Source organism: Salvelinus alpinus, chromosome 2 (genome assembly GCF_045679555.1).
Source record: "Salvelinus alpinus chromosome 2, SLU_Salpinus.1, whole genome shotgun sequence".
Classification (NCBI taxonomy): domain Eukaryota; kingdom Metazoa; phylum Chordata; class Actinopteri; order Salmoniformes; family Salmonidae; genus Salvelinus; species Salvelinus alpinus.
In genome coordinates this window covers 106,288,945-106,309,290 of record NC_092087.1, presented here as the reverse complement: position 1 = coordinate 106,309,290, position 20,346 = coordinate 106,288,945, and the positions used below count along the sequence as shown (strand labels likewise).

The 20,346-nt window shown below is 42.5% G+C and overlaps 1 protein-coding gene across 1 annotated transcript in view; it reads left to right on the top strand.

The window, feature by feature from the left end:
- Window positions 1-20,346, top strand: part of LOC139568420 (glutamate receptor ionotropic, NMDA 2A-like) — a 206,020-nt gene that overhangs the window by 136,197 nt on the left and 49,477 nt on the right. The window contains exons 8-10 of the mRNA XM_071390226.1: window positions 14,091-14,205; window positions 15,287-15,339; window positions 17,306-17,455. Coding sequence (XP_071246327.1) covers window positions 14,091-14,205; window positions 15,287-15,339; window positions 17,306-17,455 — 318 coding nt within the window. The remainder of the gene's footprint in view (window positions 1-14,090; window positions 14,206-15,286; window positions 15,340-17,305; window positions 17,456-20,346) is intronic.

Genomic DNA, 20,346 nt, shown 5'->3' with positions numbered 1-20,346 from the left:
CTGTTTGTTATGGATGATGGAGTCAGTGGTCCAGTCCTGTTTGTTATGGATGATGGAGGCAGTGGCCCAGTCCTGTTTGTTATGGATGATGGAGGCAGTGGTCCAGTCCTGTTTGTTATGGATGATGGAGTCAGTGGCCCAGTCCTGTTTGTTATGGATGATGGAGTCAGTGGTCCAGTCCTGTTTGTTATGGATGATGGAGGCAGTGGCCCAGTCCTGTTTGTTATGGATGATGGAGGCAGTGGTCCAGTCCTGTTTGTTATGGATGATGGAGGCAGTGGCCCAGTCCTGTTTGTTATGGATGATGGAGGCAGTGGTCCAGTCCTGTTTGTTATGGATGATGGAGGCAGTGGTCCAGTCCTGTTTGTTATGGATGATGGAGGCAGTGGCCCAGTCCTGTTTGTTATGGATGATGGAGTCAGTGGTCCAGTCCTGTTTGTTATGGATGATGGAGTCAGTGGCCCAGTCCTGTTTGTTATGGATGATGGAGGCAGTGGTCCAGTCCTGTTTGTTATGGATGATGGAGGCAGTGGTCCAGTCCTGTTTGTTATGGATGATGGAGGCAGTGGTCCAGTCCTGTTTGTTATGGATGATGGAGGCAGTGGCCCAGTCCTGTTTGTTATGGATGATGGAGGCAGTGGTCCAGTCCTGTTTGTTATGGATGATGGAGTCAGTGGCCCAGTCCTGTTTGTTATGGATGATGGAGGCAGTGGTCCAGTCCTGTTTGTTATGGATGATGGAGGCAGTGGCCCAGTCCTGTTTGTTATGGATGATGGAGGCAGTGGCCCAGTCCTGTTTGTTATGGATGATGGAGGCAGTGGTCCAGTCCTGTTTGTTATGGATGATGGAGTCAGTGGTCCAGTCCTGTTTGTTATGGATGATGGAGTCAGTGGCCCAGTCCTGTTTGTTATGGATGATGGAGGCAGTGGTCCAGTCCTGTTTGTTATGGATGATGGAGGCAGTGGCCCAGTCCTGTTTGTTATGGATGATGGAGGCAGTGGTCCAGTCCTGTTTGTTATGGATGATGGAGTCAGTGGTCCAGTCCTGTTTGTTATGGATGATGGAGGCAGTGGTCCAGTCCTGTTTGTTATGGATGATGGAGGCAGTGGCCCAGTCCTGTTTGTTATGGATGATGGAGTCAGTGGTCCAGTCCTGTTTGTTATGGATGATGGAGGCAGTGGTCCAGTCCTGTTTGTTATGGATGATGGAGGCAGTGGTCCAGTCCTGTTTGTTATGGATGATGGAGTCAGTGGCCCAGTCCTGTTTGTTATGGATGATGGAGGCAGTGGTCCAGTCCTGTTTGTTATGGATGATGGAGGCAGTGGCCCAGTCCTGTTTGTTATGGATGATGGAGGCAGTGGTCCAGTCCTGTTTGTTATGGATGATGGAGGCAGTGGTCCAGTCCTGTTTGTTATGGATGATGGAGGCAGTGGCCCAGTCCTGTTTGTTATGGATGATGGAGTCAGTGGTCCAGTCCTGTTTGTTATGGATGATGGAGGCAGTGGTCCAGTCCTGTTTGTTATGGATGATGGAGGCAGTGGTCCAGTCCTGTTTGTTATGGATGATGGAGGCAGTGGTCCAGTCCTGTTTGTTATGGATGATGGAGGCAGTGGCCCAGTCCTGTTTGTTATGGATGATGGAGTCAGTGGTCCAGTCCTGTTTGTTATGGATGATGGAGGCAGTGGTCCAGTCCTGTTTGTTATGGATGATGGAGGCAGTGGTCCAGTCCTGTTTGTTATGGATGATGGAGGCAGTGGTCCAGTCCTGTTTGTTATGGATGATGGAGGCAGTGGTCCAGTCCTGTTTGTTATGGATGATGGAGGCAGTGGCCCAGTCCTGTTTGTTATGGATGATGGAGGCAGTGGCCCAGTCCTGTTTGTTATGGATGATGGAGGCAGTGGTCCAGTCCTGTTTGTTATGGATGATGGAGGCAGTGGTCCAGTCCTGTTTGTTATGGATGATGGAGTCAGTGGTCCAGTCCTGTTTGTTATGGATGATGGAGGCAGTGGCCCAGTCCTGTTTGTTATGGATGATGGAGGCAGTGGTCCAGTCCTGTTTGTTATGGATGATGGAGGCAGTGGTCCAGTCCTGTTTGTTATGGATGATGGAGGCAGTGGCCCAGTCCTGTTTGTTATGGATGATGGAGGCAGTGGCCCAGTCCTGTTTGTTATGGATGATGGAGGCAGTGGTCCAGTCCTGTTTGTTATGGATGATGGAGGCAGTGTCCCAGTCCTGTTTGTTATGGATGATGGAGGCAGTGGCCCAGTCCTGTTTGTTATGGATGATGGAGGCAGTGGCCCAGTCCTGTTTGTTATGGATGATGGAGGCAGTGGCCCAGTCCTGTTTGTTATGGATGATGGAGTCAGTGGTCCAGTCCTGTTTGTTATGGATGATGGAGGCAGTGGTCCAGTCCTGTTTGTTATGGATGATGGAGGCAGTGGTCCAGTCCTGTTTGTTATGGATGATGGAGTCAGTGGTCCAGTCCTGTTTGTTATGGATGATGGAGTCAGTGGCCCAGTCCTGTTTGTTATGGATGATGGAGGCAGTGGTCCAGTCCTGTTTGTTATGGATGATGGAGGCAGTGGTCCAGTCCTGTTTGTTATGGATGATGGAGGCAGTGGCCCAGTCCTGTTTGTTATGGATGATGGAGGCAGTGGTCCAGTCCTGTTTGTTATGGATGATGGAGGCAGTGGTCCAGTCCTGTTTGTTATGGATGATGGAGTCAGTGGTCCAGTCCTGTTTGTTATGGATGATGGAGGCAGTGGTCCAGTCCTGTTTGTTATGGATGATGGAGTCAGTGGTCCAGTCCTGTTTGTTATGGATGATGGAGGCAGTGGTCCAGTCCTGTTTGTTATGGATGATGGAGTCAGTGGTCCAGTCCTGTTTGTTATGGATGATGGAGTCAGTGGTCCAGTCCTGTTTGTTATGGATGATGGAGTCAGTGGTCCAGTCCTGTTTGTTATGGATGATGGAGGCAGTGGCCCAGTCCTGTTTGTTATGGATGATGGAGGCAGTGGTCCAGTCCTGTTTGTTATGGATGATGGAGTCAGTGGTCCAGTCCTGTTTGTTATGGATGATGGAGGCAGTGGCCCAGTCCTGTTTGTTATGGATGATGGAGGCAGTGGTCCAGTCCTGTTTGTTATGGATGATGGAGTCAGTGGCCCAGTCCTGTTTGTTATGGATGATGGAGGCAGTGGTCCAGTCCTGTTTGTTATGGATGATGGAGGCAGTGGTCCAGTCCTGTTTGTTATGGATGATGGAGTCAGTGGTCCAGTCCTGTTTGTTATGGATGATGGAGTCAGTGGTCCAGTCCTGTTTGTTATGGATGATGGAGGCAGTGGTCCAGTCCTGTTTGTTATGGATGATGGAGGCAGTGGTCCAGTCCTGTTTGTTATGGATGATGGAGGCAGTGGTCCAGTCCTGTTTGTTATGGATGATGGAGGCAGTGGTCCAGTCCTGTTTGTTATGGATGATGGAGTCAGTGGTCCAGTCCTGTTTGTTATGGATGATGGAGGCAGTGGCCCAGTCCTGTTTGTTATGGATGATGGAGTCAGTGGTCCAGTCCTGTTTGTTATGGATGATGGAGTCAGTGGTCCAGTCCTGTTTGTTATGGATGATGGAGTCAGTGGTCCAGTCCTGTTTGTTATGGATGATGGAGGCAGTGGTCCAGTCCTGTTTGTTATGGATGATGGAGGCAGTGGTCCAGTCCTGTTTGTTATGGATGATGGAGGCAGTGGTCCAGTCCTGTTTGTTATGGATGATGGAGGCAGTGGCCCAGTCCTGTTTGTTATGGATGATGGAGGCAGTGGTCCAGTCCTGTTTGTTATGGATGATGGAGGCAGTGGTCCAGTCCTGTTTGTTATGGATGATGGAGGCAGTGGCCCAGTCCTGTTTGTTATGGATGATGGAGGCAGTGGTCCAGTCCTGTTTGTTATGGATGATGGAGTCAGTGGTCCAGTCCTGTTTGTTATGGATGATGGAGGCAGTGGCCCAGTCCTGTTTGTTATGGATGATGGAGGCAGTGGTCCAGTCCTGTTTGTTATGGATGATGGAGTCAGTGGTCCAGTCCTGTTTGTTATGGATGATGGAGGCAGTGGCCCAGTCCTGTTTGTTATGGATGATGGAGGCAGTGGCCCAGTCCTGTTTGTTATGGATGATGGAGGCAGTGGTCCAGTCCTGTTTGTTATGGATGATGGAGTCAGTGGTCCAGTCCTGTTTGTTATGGATGATGGAGGCAGTGGTCCAGTCCTGTTTGTTATGGATGATGGAGGCAGTGGCCCAGTCCTGTTTGTTATGGATGATGGAGGCAGTGGTCCAGTCCTGTTTGTTATGGATGATGGAGTCAGTGGTCCAGTCCTGTTTGTTATGGATGATGGAGGCAGTGGCCCAGTCCTGTTTGTTATGGATGATGGAGGCAGTGGTCCAGTCCTGTTTGTTATGGATGATGGAGTCAGTGGTCCAGTCCTGTTTGTTATGGATGATGGAGTCAGTGGTCCAGTCCTGTTTGTTATGGATGATGGAGTCAGTGGTCCAGTCCTGTTTGTTATGGATGATGGAGGCAGTGGTCCAGTCCTGTTTGTTATGGATGATGGAGGCAGTGGCCCAGTCCTGTTTGTTATGGATGATGGAGTCAGTGGCCCAGTCCTGTTTGTTATGGATGATGGAGGCAGTGGTCCAGTCCTGTTTGTTATGGATGATGGAGGCAGTGGTCCAGTCCTGTTTGTTATGGATGATGGAGGCAGTGGTCCAGTCCTGTTTGTTATGGATGATGGAGTCAGTGTCCCAGTCCTGTTTGTTATGGATGATGGAGGCAGTGGTCCAGTCCTGTTTGTTATGGATGATGGAGGCAGTGGCCCAGTCCTGTTTGTTATGGATGATGGAGGCAGTGGTCCAGTCCTGTTTGTTATGGATGATGGAGGCAGTGGCCCAGTCCTGTTTGTTATGGATGATGGAGTCAGTGGTCCAGTCCTGTTTGTTATGGATGATGGAGGCAGTGGCCCAGTCCTGTTTGTTATGGATGATGGAGGCAGTGGTCCAGTCCTGTTTGTTATGGATGATGGAGTCAGTGGCCCAGTCCTGTTTGTTATGGATGATGGAGTCAGTGGTCCAGTCCTGTTTGTTATGGATGATGGAGGCAGTGGTCCAGTCCTGTTTGTTATGGATGATGGAGGCAGTGGTCCAGTCCTGTTTGTTATGGATGATGGAGTCAGTGGTCCAGTCCTGTTTGTTATGGATGATGGAGTCAGTGTCCCAGTCCTGTTTGTTATGGATGATGGAGGCAGTGGTCCAGTCCTGTTTGTTATGGATGATGGAGGCAGTGGCCCAGTCCTGTTTGTTATGGATGATGGAGGCAGTGGTCCAGTCCTGTTTGTTATGGATGATGGAGGCAGTGGTCCAGTCCTGTTTGTTATGGATGATGGAGTCAGTGGTCCAGTCCTGTTTGTTATGGATGATGGAGTCAGTGGTCCAGTCCTGTTTGTTATGGATGATGGAGTCAGTGGTCCAGTCCTGTTTGTTATGGATGATGGAGGCAGTGGTCCAGTCCTGTTTGTTATGGATGATGGAGTCAGTGGTCCAGTCCTGTTTGTTATGGATGATGGAGTCAGTGGTCCAGTCCTGTTTGTTATGGATGATGGAGTCAGTGGCCCAGTCCTGTTTGTTATGGATGATGGAGTCAGTGGTCCAGTCCTGTTTGTTATGGATGATGGAGTCAGTGGTCCAGTCCTGTTTGTTATGGATGATGGAGGCAGTGGCCCAGTCCTGTTTGTTATGGATGATGGAGGCAGTGGTCCAGTCCTGTTTGTTATGGATGATGGAGTCAGTGGCCCAGTCCTGTTTGTTATGGATGATGGAGTCAGTGGTCCAGTCCTGTTTGTTATGGATGATGGAGGCAGTGGTCCAGTCCTGTTTGTTATGGATGATGCAGGCAGTGGTCCAGTCCTGTTTGTTATGGATGATGGAGGCAGTGGTCCAGTCCAGAGTTGGTCTGTGATCCTCTCCAAACAGTCCTGACCCAACGTGGTGGTAGAGTTGGTCTGTGATCCTCTCCAAACAGTCCTGACCCATCATGGTGGTAGAGTTGGTCTGTGATCCTCTCCAAACAGTCCAGACCCAACGTGGTGGTATAGTTGGTCTGTGATCCTCTCCAAACTGTCAATGCATAAACAATTGATCAAAATTGTGTCGATATTGCAAGAAAATATGGTCCTTTCATAACCACAATGTAGCTTCTCTTCCTAACTGGAAAAAGTTAGATACAGATACATAAACTCAGCAACAAAAGAAAAATCCCTTTTTCAGGACCCTGTCTTTCAAAAGATAATTCGTAAAAATCCAAATAACTTCACAGATCTTTATTGTAAAGGGTTTATTAAACACTGTTTCCCATGCTTGTTCAATGAGTCATTAGCAATTAATGTACATGCACCTGTGGAACGGTCGTTAAGACACTAACAGCTTACAGACGGTAGGCAATTAAGGTCACAGTTATGAAAACTTAGGACACTAAATTGGCCTTTCTACTGACTCTGAAAAACACCAAAAGAAAGATGCCCAGGGTCCCTGCTCATCTTTGTGAACATGCCTTAGGCATGCTGCAAGGAGGCATGAGGACTGCAGATGTGGCCAAGGCAATAAATTGCAATGTCCTTACTGTGAGACGCTTAAGACAGCGCTACAGGGAGACAAGACGGACAGCTGATCGTCCTCGCAGTGGCAGACCACGTGTAACAACACCTGCACAGGATCGGTACATCCGAACATCACACCTGCGGGACAGGTACAGGGTGGCAACAACAAGTGCCCGAGTTACACCAGGAACGCACAATCCCTCCATCAGTGCTCAGACTGTCCGCAATAGGCTGAGAGAGGCTGGACTGGGCTGGCCAAATGAGCTAACGTTCTAGAGTCTAGTTACGAAAATTAATAAAACATCAAATTAGCTACTCACTTTAGCGTTCACTTCTTTGAGGTATTTTCTGAACAGCTTCTCACTTCTTTGTTTCTCCAGTTGTCAGTTCGACCGCACACCATTTACCCACACAACCAAATAAAAAAAATGACAGTTGAAACTCCACAACAGAAAAGAGGTGATTCTTGTTGCTAGGCTACCAGTTACAGTGCTTTTAACTTGCGGTTTGCCTGTGCCTTTATGCAGATGAAATACAGAACATTTAGCTAGTGTCTGAAAGAATGATATGGATTTATTGTTTGTCAAATTGTTGAGCATGTCCTTAAAACTCAAATAAGTCTTCAGAAATTGTTTCTTATTTAGCATATCAAGATCCTGATATGGACCTCAGTCAAGATCATAAGCATTATATGTGCTGAGAAAATATACTATGTAGGCCTACTGTCTGTATTTGTCATCATATGGAGAACATAAGATGTCCTCATAGGCCGATCTCAGGACATCTAATGAGTCAATATCCGGCCATACTGTCACGCCCTGACCAAGGAGAGCCTTGTTATTCTCAATTTTGGTTAGGTTGGGGTGTGACTAGGGGGGGGTGTTCCTATCTAGGTTCATATTTTCTATGTTGGCCTGGTATGGTTCCCAATCAGAGGCAGCTGTTTATCGTTGTCTCTGATTGGGGATCATATTTAGGCAGCCATTTCCCCACTGTTTTTTTGTGGGATCTTGTTTTTGTATTGTTGCCTTTGAGCAAAGCTGCACGTTTGTTTCTTTATTGTTTTTGTGTCGGTTCTCGTGATAAAAGATGATGAACCCAAACCACGCTGCATTTCTGTGCCGATTCTAACCACAACGTTCGCGACACATACCAATATCCAACATGATTTGTGCATGAAAGAAAAATATGGATTTTATATTTGTCAAATGATTGAGCATCTGCTGAAAACTCAGAAATGCATCAGAAATCCTCCTTATTTTCAGCACATCAGCATCCGGATATGGATCTCAGCCAACAGAATCTGGAATCAATATAGCTTGATATCTGGAATCAATATAGCTTGGTATCTGGAATCAATATAGCCTGATATCTGGAATCAATATAGCTTGATATCTGGAATCAATATAGCCTGATATCTGGAATCAATATAGCTTGATATCTGGAATCAATATAGCTTGATATCTGGAATCAATATAGCTTGGTATCTGGAATCAATATAGCTTGATATCTGGAATCAATATAGCTTGGTATCTGGAATCAATATAGCCTGATATCTGGAATCAATATAGCTTGATATCTGGAATCAATATAGCCTGATATCTGGAATCAATATAGCTTGATATCTGGAATCAATATAGCTTGGTTTCTGGAATCAATATAGCCTGATATCTGGAATCAATATAGCTTGATATCTGGAATCAATATAGCTTGATATCTGGAATCAATATAGCCTGATATCTGGAATCAATATAGCCTGATATCTGGAATCAATATAGCTTGATATCTGGAATCAATAGAGCCTGATATCTGGAATCAATATAGCTTGATATCTGGAATCAATATAGCTTGATATCTGGAATCAATATAGCCTGATATCTGGAATCAATATAGCTTGATATCTGGAATCAATATAGCCTGATATCTGGAATCAATATAGCCTGATATCTGGAATCAATATAGCTTGGTATCTGGAATCAATATAGCTTGATATCTGGAATCAATATAGCCTGATATCTGGAATCAATATAGCTTGATATCTGGAATCAATATAGCCTGATATCTGGAATCAATATAGCCTGATATCTGGAATCAATATAGCTTGATATCTGGAATCAATATAGCTTGGTATCTGGAATCAATATAGCCTGATATCTGGAATCAATATAGCCTGATATCTGGAATCAATATAGCTTGATATCTGGAATCAATATAGCCTGATATCTGGAATCAATATAGCTTGATATCTGGAATCAATATAGCTTGATATCTGGAATCAATATAGCCTGATATCTGGTATCAATATAGCCTGATATCTGGAATCAATATAGCCTGATATCTGGAATCAATATAGCTTGGTATCTGGAATCAATATAGCCTGATATCTGGAATCAATATAGCCTGATATCTGGAATCAATATAGCTTGGTATCTGGAATCAATATAGCTTGATATCTGGAATCAATATAGCTTGATATCTGGAATCAATATAGCTTGGTATCTGGAATCAATATAGCTTGATATCTGGAATCAATATAGCTTGATATCTGGAATCAATATAGCTTGATATCTGGAATCAATATAGCCTGATATCTGGTATCAATATAGCCTGATATCTGGAATCAATATAGCCTGATATCTGGAATCAATATAGCTTGATATCTGGAATCAATATAGCTTGATGTCTGGAATCAATATAGCCTGATATCTGGAATCAATATAGCCTGATATCTGGAATCAATATAGCCTGATATCTGGAATCAATATAGCTTGGTCTCTGGAATCAATATAGCTTGTTGTCTGGAATCAATATAGCCTGATATCTGGAATCAATATAGCCTGATATCTGGAATCAATATAGCTTGGTCTCTGGAATCAATATAGCTTGATGTCTGGAATCAATATAGCCTGATATCTGGAATCAATATAGCCTGATATCTGGAATCAATATAGCTTGATATCTGGAATCAATATAGCTTGATGTCTGGAATCAATATAGCCTGATATCTGGAATCAATATAGCTTGATATCTGGAATCAATATAGCTTGATGTCTGGAATCAATATAGCCTGATATCTGGAATCAATATAGCTTGATATCTGGAATCAATATAGCTTGGTATCTGGAATGGACTGAAAAAACACATATGTCATGTATACAGTCAGTATTGGTCAACATGAAGAGAGAAAATAGAATGTCACATATCTCAGAATATTGAATGAGTCCATATCCGGCCATAGGAAATGTCCATGTGAGATAATTCAGAGTAATCGCACTATTCTTATATATGTCTAACAGACACATCTGGATTCAGAATGTCAGGATATGGTGCAAATCCACAAAACTCCAAATATGCATTGGACATGGTCTGTATTCTTTACAATATCAAATATTTCATGTAAAGATATCCACTGATATGGACCCTTTTCACCCCCAGTGTATATTTTAGATTCTTCAAAGTAGCCACCTCTTTGCCTTGATGACAGCTTTGCACACCCTTGGCATTCTCTCAACCAGCTTCACCTGGAATGCTTTTCCAACAGTCTTGAAGGAGTTCCCACATATGCTGAGCACTTATTGGGCTGCTTTTCCTTCACTCTACGGTCCAACTCAACCTAAACCATCTCTATTGGGTTGAGGTTGGGTGATTGTGGAGGCCAGGTCATCTGTTGAAGCACTCCATCACTGTACTTATTGGTCAAATCGCCCTTATACAGCCTGGAGGTGAGTTGGGTCATTGTTCTGTTGAAAAACAAATCATAGTCAAACCTAAGCGCAAACCAGATGGGATGGCGTACCGCTGCAGAATGCTGTTAAGTGTGCCTTGAATTCTAAATAAATCACAGACAGTGTCACCAATAAAAACAAAACACACCATCACACCTCCTCCTCCACGTTTCACGGTGGGAACCACACATGCGGAGATCATCCATTCACCTACTCTGCGTCTCAAAAAGACACGGCGGTTGTTATCAAAAATCTAAAATTTAGACTAAAGACTAAAGGACAGATTTCCACCGGTCTAATGTACATTGCTCGTGTTTCTTGGCCCAAGCAAGTCTCTTCTTATTATTGGTGTCGTTTAGTAGTGGTTTCTTTGCAGCAATTCGACCATTAAGGCCTGATTCACGCAGTCTCTTCTGAACAGTTGATGTTGAGATGTGTCTGTTACTTGAACTCTGTGAAGCATTTATTTGGGCTGCAATTTCTGAGGCTGGTAACTCTAATAAATGTATCCTCTGCAGCAGAGGTAACTTTGGGTCTTCCTTTCCTGTGGCAGTCCTCATGAGAGCCAGTTTCATCATAGTGCTTGATGGTTTTTGCAACTGCACTTGAAGAAACTTTTGAAGAATTTTACGTATTGACTGACATTTATGTCTTAAAGTAATGATGGACTGTAGTTTCTCTTTGCTTATTTGAGCTGTTCTTGCATTAATATGGACTTGGTCTTTTACCAAATAGGGCTATCTTCTGTATACCACCCCTACCTTGTCACAACACAAGAGATTGGCTCAAACTCATTCAGAAGGAATAAAATTCCATCCATTTACTTTTAACAAGGCACACCATTGAAATGTATTCCAGGTGACTACCTCATGAAGCTGGTTGAGAGAATGCCAAGAGTGTCCAAAGCTGTCATCAAGGCAAAGGGTGGCTACTTGGTCGAATCTCAAATATAAAATTATTTTGATTTATTTAACACTTTTTGTTTACTACATTATTCCATATGTGTTGTTTCATAGTTTTGATGTCTTCACTATTATTCTACAATGTAGAAAATAGAAAAATTTAAGAAAAACCTTTGAATGCGTGTGTTCAAACCTTTGACTTGTACTGTAGAACAATTGCGTTGGGTAGACTGTTTTAATATATTACTGTAGAACTATGTTGTAGACAGTTTAATATATTACTGTAGAACTATGTTGTAGACAGTTTAATATATTACTGTAGAACTATGTGGTAGACAGTTTAACTATATTACTGTAGAACTATGTTGTAGACAGTTTAATATATTACTGTAGAACTATGTTGTAGACAGTTTAATATATTACTGTAGAACTATGTTGTAGACAGTTTAATATATTACTGTAGAACTATGTTGTAGACAGTTTAATATATTACTGTAGAACTATGTTGTAGACAGTTTAATATATTACTGTAGAACTATGTTGTAAACAGTTTTCATACATTACTGTAGAAATATGTTGTAAACAGTTTAATATATTACTGTAGAACTATGTTGTAGACCGTTTTAATACATTACTGTAGAAATATGTTGTAGAGAGTTTAATATATTACTGTAGAACTATGTTGTAGACAGTTTATCTAAATTACTGTAGAACTATGTTGTAGACAGTTTAACTATATTACTGTAGAACTATGTTGTAGACAGTTTAACTATATTACTGTAGAACTATGTTGTAGACAGTTTAACTATATTACTGTAGAACTATGTTGTAGACAGTTTAACTATATTACTGTAGAACTATGTTGTAGACAGTTTAACTATATTACTGTAGAACTATGTTGTAGACAGTTTAACTATATTACTGTAGAACTATGTTGTAGACAGTTTAACTATATTACTGTAGAACTATGTTGTAGACAGTTTATCTAAATTACTGTAGAACTATGTTGTAGACAGTTTAACTATATTACTGTAGAACTATGTTGTAGACAGTTTAACTATATTACTGTAGAACTATGTTGTAGACAGTTTAACTATATTACTGTAGAACTATGTTGTAGACAGTTTTAATACATTACTCTACAGTCAAACTACAGCTACAGTATGTTAAATTCTGTACAGTGAATTGAATAGTGATTAGTGTCGAGGGCAGACCTCTCTGTGTGGGTATTAGTGCATTCATGTGTGTGTGTGTGTGTGTGTGTGTGTGTGTGTGTGTGTGTGTGTGTGTGTGTGTGTGTGTGTGTGTGTGTGTGTGTGTGTGTGTGTGTGTGTGTGTGTGTGTGTGTATGTCCTCCAGGCGTGTGTATCTTTAGAGAGAAATCAATGCAGTGTTTGTTTTTCCCAGAGAGCAGTTTGGCCTCTGACACTGCCTCCCCCTCACACACACATTCAACTCCTCTTCCTCTTCCTCTTCCTCTCTCTCTCTCTCTCTCTCTCTCTCTCTCTCTCTCTCTCTCTCTCTCTCTCTCTCTCTCTCTCTCTCTCTCTCTCTCTCTGTCTCTGTTTCTCTCTCTCGCTCTGTCTCTCTCTTTCTCTCTCTTTCTCTCTCTCTTTCTCTCTTTCTCTCTCTCTTTCTCTGTAACAGTCCTGGAGGGCTGAAACACTTTTGTTTCTACCTGGTAGTTAATTACACTCACCTGGTGTCCCATGTCTTAATCAGTTCCTAATTAGAAGGAAAGGATGAAAACCAGAAGTATTTCGTCCGTTCAGGACCGACATTGAACAGCTCTAGTTTAGAGAGACAGGGAGCTGCTTCAACCGTGTTTCCCAAACAACTCGTTGAGGAATCCCACCCATTCCCCTTATAGTTGTTTCCCAAACCACTCCTTGAGGACCCCCATCCATTCCCCTTATAGTTGTATCCCAAACCACTCCTTGAGGACCCCCATCCATTCCTCTTATAGTTGTTTCCCAAATCACTCCCTGAGGACCCCCATCCATTCCCCTTATAGTTGTATCCCAAACCACTCCTTGAGGACTCCCACCCATTCCCCTTATAGTTGTATCCCAAACCACTCCTTGAGGACCCCCATCCATTCCCCTTATAGTTGTTTCCCAAACCACTCCTTGAGGACCCCCATTCATTCCCCTTATAGTTGTATCCCAAACCACTCCTTGAGGACTCCCACCCATTCCCCTTATAGTTGTATCCCAAACCACTCCTTGAGGACTCCCACCCATTCCCCTTATAGTTGTATCCCAAACCACTCCTTGAGGACCCCCATCCATTCCACTATGGGATGTATTCCAGAACTAACATACCTGATTCAGTTTGTCTACTATTCATCAAAACCCTTCATTAGTTGAATCAGTCAGTTGTAGAATATCTCCATGATGTGGCTGGGGAAACTGGAAGAATGGCTGGAACACTCTAATAGTTGGGTTTGGCACAATGAGGTGCACCTATGATGTTTGTTTCAGGCATTTATGATGTTGATGATAGTGGTGATGATGATGATGATGATGATAGTGGTGATGATGATGATGATGATGATAGTGGTGATGATGATGATGATGATAGTGGTGATAATGATGATGATGATAGTGGTGATAATGATGATGATGATAGTGGTGATGATGATGATGATAATGGTGATGATGATGATGATAGTGGTGATGATGATGATGATGATGATGATGATAGTGGTGATGATGATGATGATGATAGTGATGATGATGATGATGGTGATGATGATACTGGTGATGATGATGATGATGGTGATGGTGGTGATGATGATGGTGATGATTATTGTGATGAATGATGTGTTTCAGGGACATGATGCACGTGACCTACGAGGAGCGTGACCTGTCCTTCACCGTAGACGGTTACCAAGCCAACCCCAAACTGTCCGTCATTGTCCTTCATCCAAATAGGACATGGGAGAAGGTAACAATGTTTTTATCAGTATTTGTTTAACTGTTTAATGTAATGTGTTTGACAGGGACCAGGTACAATTAAACTGTAGGAGAGTGCCCAGTGTGGAGCCAACCTGACAGGCCCACCCTGTGTGGAGCCAACCTGACATACTGTTGATATCTACTCTCTGTATATCTGTCCTGCTGGTAGAAACATACTGTTGATATCTACTCTCTGTATATCTGTCCTGCTGGTAGAAACATACTGTTGATATCTACTCTCTGTATATCTGTCCAGCTGGTAATAACATACTGTTGATATCTACTCTCTGTATATCTGTCCAGCTGGTAGAAACATACTGTTGTTATCTACTCTCTGTATATCTGTCCAGCTGGTAGAAACATACTGTTGATATCTACTCTCTGTATATCTGTCCAGCTGGTAGAAACATACTGTTGATATCTACTCTCTGTATATCTGTCCAGCTGGTAGAAACATACTGTTGATATCTACTCTCTGTATATCTGTCCAGCTGGTAATAACATACTGTTGATATCTACTCTCTGTATATCTGTCCAGCTGGTAGAAACAATGTGATTCTCTCACCCTCCCCTCTCTCTCTTTGTCTCTCTCTTTGTCTGTCTGTCTGTCTGTCTGTCTGTCTGTCTGTCTGTCTGTCTGTCTGTCTGTCTGTCTGTCTGTCTGTCTGTCTGTCTGTCTGTCTGTCTGTCTGTCTGTCTGTCTGTCTGTCTGTCTGTCTGTCTGTCTGTCTGTCTGTCTGTCTGTCTGTCTGTGTCTCTCTCTCTCTCTCTGTGTCTCTCTCTCTCTCTCTCTCTCTCTCTCTCTCTCTCTCTCTCTCTCTCTCTCTCTCTCTCTCTCTCTCTCTCTCTCTCTCAATTCAATTCAATTCAATTCAATTCAAGGGGCTTTATTGGCATGGGAAACATGTGTTAACATTGCCAAAGCAAGTGAGGTAGATATTATACAAAAGTGAAATAAACAATACAAATTAACAATAAACATTACACTCTCTCTCTCTCTATTTCTCTCTCTCTCTCTATTTCTCTCACTCTCTATTTCTCTCACTCTCTATTTCTCTCACTCTCTCCAGATGGGTCGTTGGGAGAATGGGACCCTTTCTCTGATGTTCCCGGTATGGCCCAGGTAGAACTATTTTTAAATATATTTACATTGTTTATATGACAAAGTTACATGTAATATAAAGTTAGTCAGTAGCCTGTTTATATGACGTAGTTACATCTAGTTACGCGCTTGTCTAACCCTAACCCCCTGGACAAAACACTAGTCTAACCCTAACCCCGTGTACAGGACACTAAGCCCCGGACAGGACACTAGTCTAACCCTAAGCCCCGGACAGGACACTAGTCTAACCCTAAGCCCCGGACAGGACACTAGTCGAACCCTAACCCCGTGTACAGGGCACTAGTCGAACCCTAACCCCGTGTACAGGACACTAGTCGAACCCTAACCCCGTGTACAGGACACTAGTCTAACCCTAACCCCCTGGCCAGGACACTAGTCGAACCCTAACCCCCTGGACAGGACACTAGTCGAACCCTAACCCCGTGTACAGGACACTAGTCGAACCCTAACCCCGTGTACAGGACACTAGTCGAACCCTAACCCCGTGTACAGGACACTAGTCTAACCCTAACCCCCTGGACAGGACACTAGTCTAACCCTAACCCCCGGGACAGGACACTATTTGAACCCTAACCCCGTGTACAGGACACTAGTCTAACCCTAACCCCGTGTACAGGACACTAGTCGAACCCTAACTCCGTGTACAGGACACTAGTCGAACCCTAACCCCGTGTACAGGACACTAGTCTAACCCTAACCCCCTGGACAGGACACTAGTCTAACCCTAACCCCCGGGACAGGACACTATTTGAACCCTAACCCCGTGTACAGGACACTAGTCTAACCCTAACCCTGTGTACAGGACACTAGTCTAACCCTAACCCCCTGGACAGGACACTAGTCGAACCCTAACCACCTGGACAGGACACTAGTCTAACCCTAACCCCATGGACAGGACACTAGTCGAACCCTAAGCTCCGGACAGGACACTAGTCGAACCCTAAGCTCCGGACAGGACACTAGTCGAACCCTAACCCCCTGGACAGGACACTAGTCGAACCCTAACCCCGTGTACAGGACACTAGTCTAACCCTAACCCCTTGGACAGGACACTAGTCTAACCCTAACCCCCCGGACAGGACACTAGTCGAACCCTAACCCCACGGACAGGACACTTGTCGAACCCTAACCCCCCGGACAGGACACTAGTCTAACCTTAACCCCCTGGACAGGACACTAGTCTAACCCTAACCCCCCGGACAGGACACTAGTCGAACCCTAACCCCACGGACAGGACACTTGTCGAACCCTAACCCCCCGGACAGGACACTAGTCTAACCCTAACCCCCTGGACAGGACACTAGTCTAACCCTAACCCCCCGGACAGGACACTAGTTGAACCCTAACCCTGTGTACAGGACACTAGTCTAACCCTAACCCTCTGGACAGGACACTAGTCTAACCCTAACCCCCTGGACAGGACACTTGTCGAACCCTAACCCCCTGGACAGGACACTAGTCTAACCCTAACCCCCTGGACAGGACACTAGTCTAACCCTAACCCCCTGGACAGGACACTAGTCTAACCTTAACCCCCTGGTTTTCTGTGTAAGCAGGCGTAACTCGTTATAATGCATTATAATATCTGTCTGAGCAGGTATATCTTGTTATAATGCATTATAATGTCTGTCTGAGCAGGTGTATCTTGTTATAATGCATTATAATGTCTGTCTGAGCAGGTATATCTTGTTATAATGCATTATAATGTCTGTCTGAGCAGGTGTATCTTGTTATAATGCATTATAATGTCTGTCTGAGCAGGTATATCTTGTTATGATGCATTATAATGTCTGTCTGAGCAGGTATATACTGTTATAATGCATTATAATGTCTGTCTGAGCAGGTGTATCTTGTTATAATGCATTATAATGTCTGTCTGAGCAGGTGTATCTTGTTATAATGCATTATAATGTCTGTCTGAGCAGGTGTATCTTGTTATAATGCATTATAATGTGTCTGTGAGCAGGTATAACTCGTGGGGAGACGAGGAGGCTGATGAGAACCACCTGTCTATCGTGACTCTGGAGGAGAAACCCTTCGTGGTCGTTGACAACGTAGACATCCTGACTGGAACATGCATGAGGAACTCTGTTCCCTGTAGGAAACATGTTAAAGAGTAGGTCTACACCTCTATCACTCTATCACTCTATCACTCTATCACTCTATCACTCTATCACTCTATCTATCTATCTATCTATCTATCTATCTATCTATCTATCTATCTATCTATCTATCTATCACTCTATCACTCTATCTATCTATCTATCTATCTATCTATCTATCTATCTATCTATCTATCTATCTATCTATCTATCTATCTATCTATCTATTTATGAATCTCTCACTCTATCACTCAATCAATCAATCAATCAATCAATCAATCAATCAATCAATCAATCAATCAATCAATCAATCTGGTCTGGGTCTGGGCTTTGACTAGGCCATTTCATGACATGTAAATGTTTCCCCTTAAACCACTCGAGTTGCTTTAGCATTATGCTTAGGGTCATTGTCCTGCTGGAAGGTGAACCTCCGTCCCAGTCTTAAATCTCTGGAAGACTGAAACATGTTTCCCTCAAGAATCTCCCTATATTTAGCCCCATCCATTATTCCTTCAATTCTGTCCAGTTTCCCAGTCCCTGCCAATGAAAAACATCCCCACAGTGAAGCAAGGTGGTGGCAGCATCATGCTGTGGGGATGTTTTTCATTGGCAGGGACTGGGAAACTGGACAGAATTGAAGGAATAATGGATGGGGCTAAATATAGGGAGATTCTTGAGGGAAACATGTTTCAGTCTTCCAGAGATTTGAGACTGGGACGGAGGTTCACCTTCCAGCAGGACAATGGTGTTTGCGCCAGACATAGCATTTTCCATGATGGCCAAAAAGCTACATTTTTGTCTCATCTGACCAGAGTACCTTCTTCCATATGTTTGGGGAGTCTCCCACATGCCTTTTGGTGAACACCAAACGTGTTTGCTTATTTTTATTTTTAAGCAATGGCTTTTTTTCTGGTAACTCTTCCATAAAGCCCAGCGCTGTGGAGTGTACGGCTTAAAGTGGTCCTATGGACAGATAATCCAATCTCCGCTGTGGAGCTTTGCAGCTCCTTCAGGGTTATCTTTGGTCTCTTTGTTGCCTCTCTGATTAATGCCCTCCTTGCCTGGTCTGTGAGTTTTGGTGGGCGGCCCTCTCTTGGCAGGTTTGTTGTGGTGCCATATTCTTTCCATGTTTTATAATGCCCTCGCTTCATATTCGTCACCAAACCCACTGGCTCTATATATCACACTATCACTCTATATATCACTCTGTATGTCACTATCACTCACATATCACTCCACATATCACTCCGTATGTCACTATATCACTCTATATATCACTCTGTATGTCACTATCACTCACATATCACTCCACATATCACTCCGTATGTCACTATATCACTCTATATATCACTCTATATATCAAACGATCACTCTATATATCACCCTATCACTCTATATATCACTCTGTATGTCACTATCACTCACATATCACTCCACATATCACTCCGTATGTCACTATATCACTCTATATATCACTCTATATATCACACGATCACTCTATATATCACTCTGTATGTCACTATCACTCAAATATCACTCCACATATCACTCCGTATGTCACTATATCACTCTATATATCACTCTATATATCACTCTATATATCACTCCGTATGTCACTATATATATCACTCTATATATCACTCTATCACTCTATATATCACTCCGTATGTCACTCTATATACCACTCTATATACCACTCTATATACCACTCTATATATCACTCTATATATCACTCTATATATCACTATCACTCAAATATCACTCCACATATCACTCTGTATGTCACCATATCACTCTATACATCACTATATATATCACTCTATATATCACTATATATCACTCTATATGTCACCCTATATATCACTATGCATGTCACTATCACTCAAATATCACTCAATTAGCACTCTATATATCACTCTATATATCACTATATATATCACTCTATATATCACTCTATATATCACTATCACTCTATATATCACTCTATATATCACTCTATATATCACTTTATATATCACTATCACTATATATCACTCTATATATCACTCTATATATCACTATCAATCTATATACCACTCTATATATTCCTATCAATCTATATATCACTATCGATCACTAGCAATCTATATACCACTCTATATACCACGCTACATATCACTACCAAACTATATATTTAACCATATATCACTATATATATCACTAGCACTATATATATCACTATATATATATCACTATCACTATATATATCACTATATATATCACTCTATATATCACTATTAATCTATATATCACTCCATATCTCACTCTATATCACTCTATATATTACTATTAATATATATTTCACTCTATGTATAACTCTATATATCACAATCAATCTATGTATCACTCTATATATAACTATATATATCACTATCGATCTATATATTGCTCTATACATCCCTCTATATATCACTCTATATATCATTATCAATCTATATATCACTCTATACATCACTCTATATATAACTATACATATCACTATCAATCTATATATTGCTCTATATATTGCTCTATATATCACTCTATATATTATTATCAATCTATATATCACTCTATACATCACCAACAACATATATATCACTCTATATATCTCTATCAATCTATATATCACCCTATATATCACTATCAATATATGTATCACTCTATATATCACTATCAATCTATATATCACTCTATATATCACTCCATATATCACTCTCAATATGTATCACTCTATATATCACTCTATATATCACTTTCAATATGTATCACTCTATATATCACGATAGCACTCTATATATCAATATCACTCTATGTATCACTCTATATATCACTATATGTATCACTATCAATATGTATCACTCTATATATCACTCTGTTTACCACT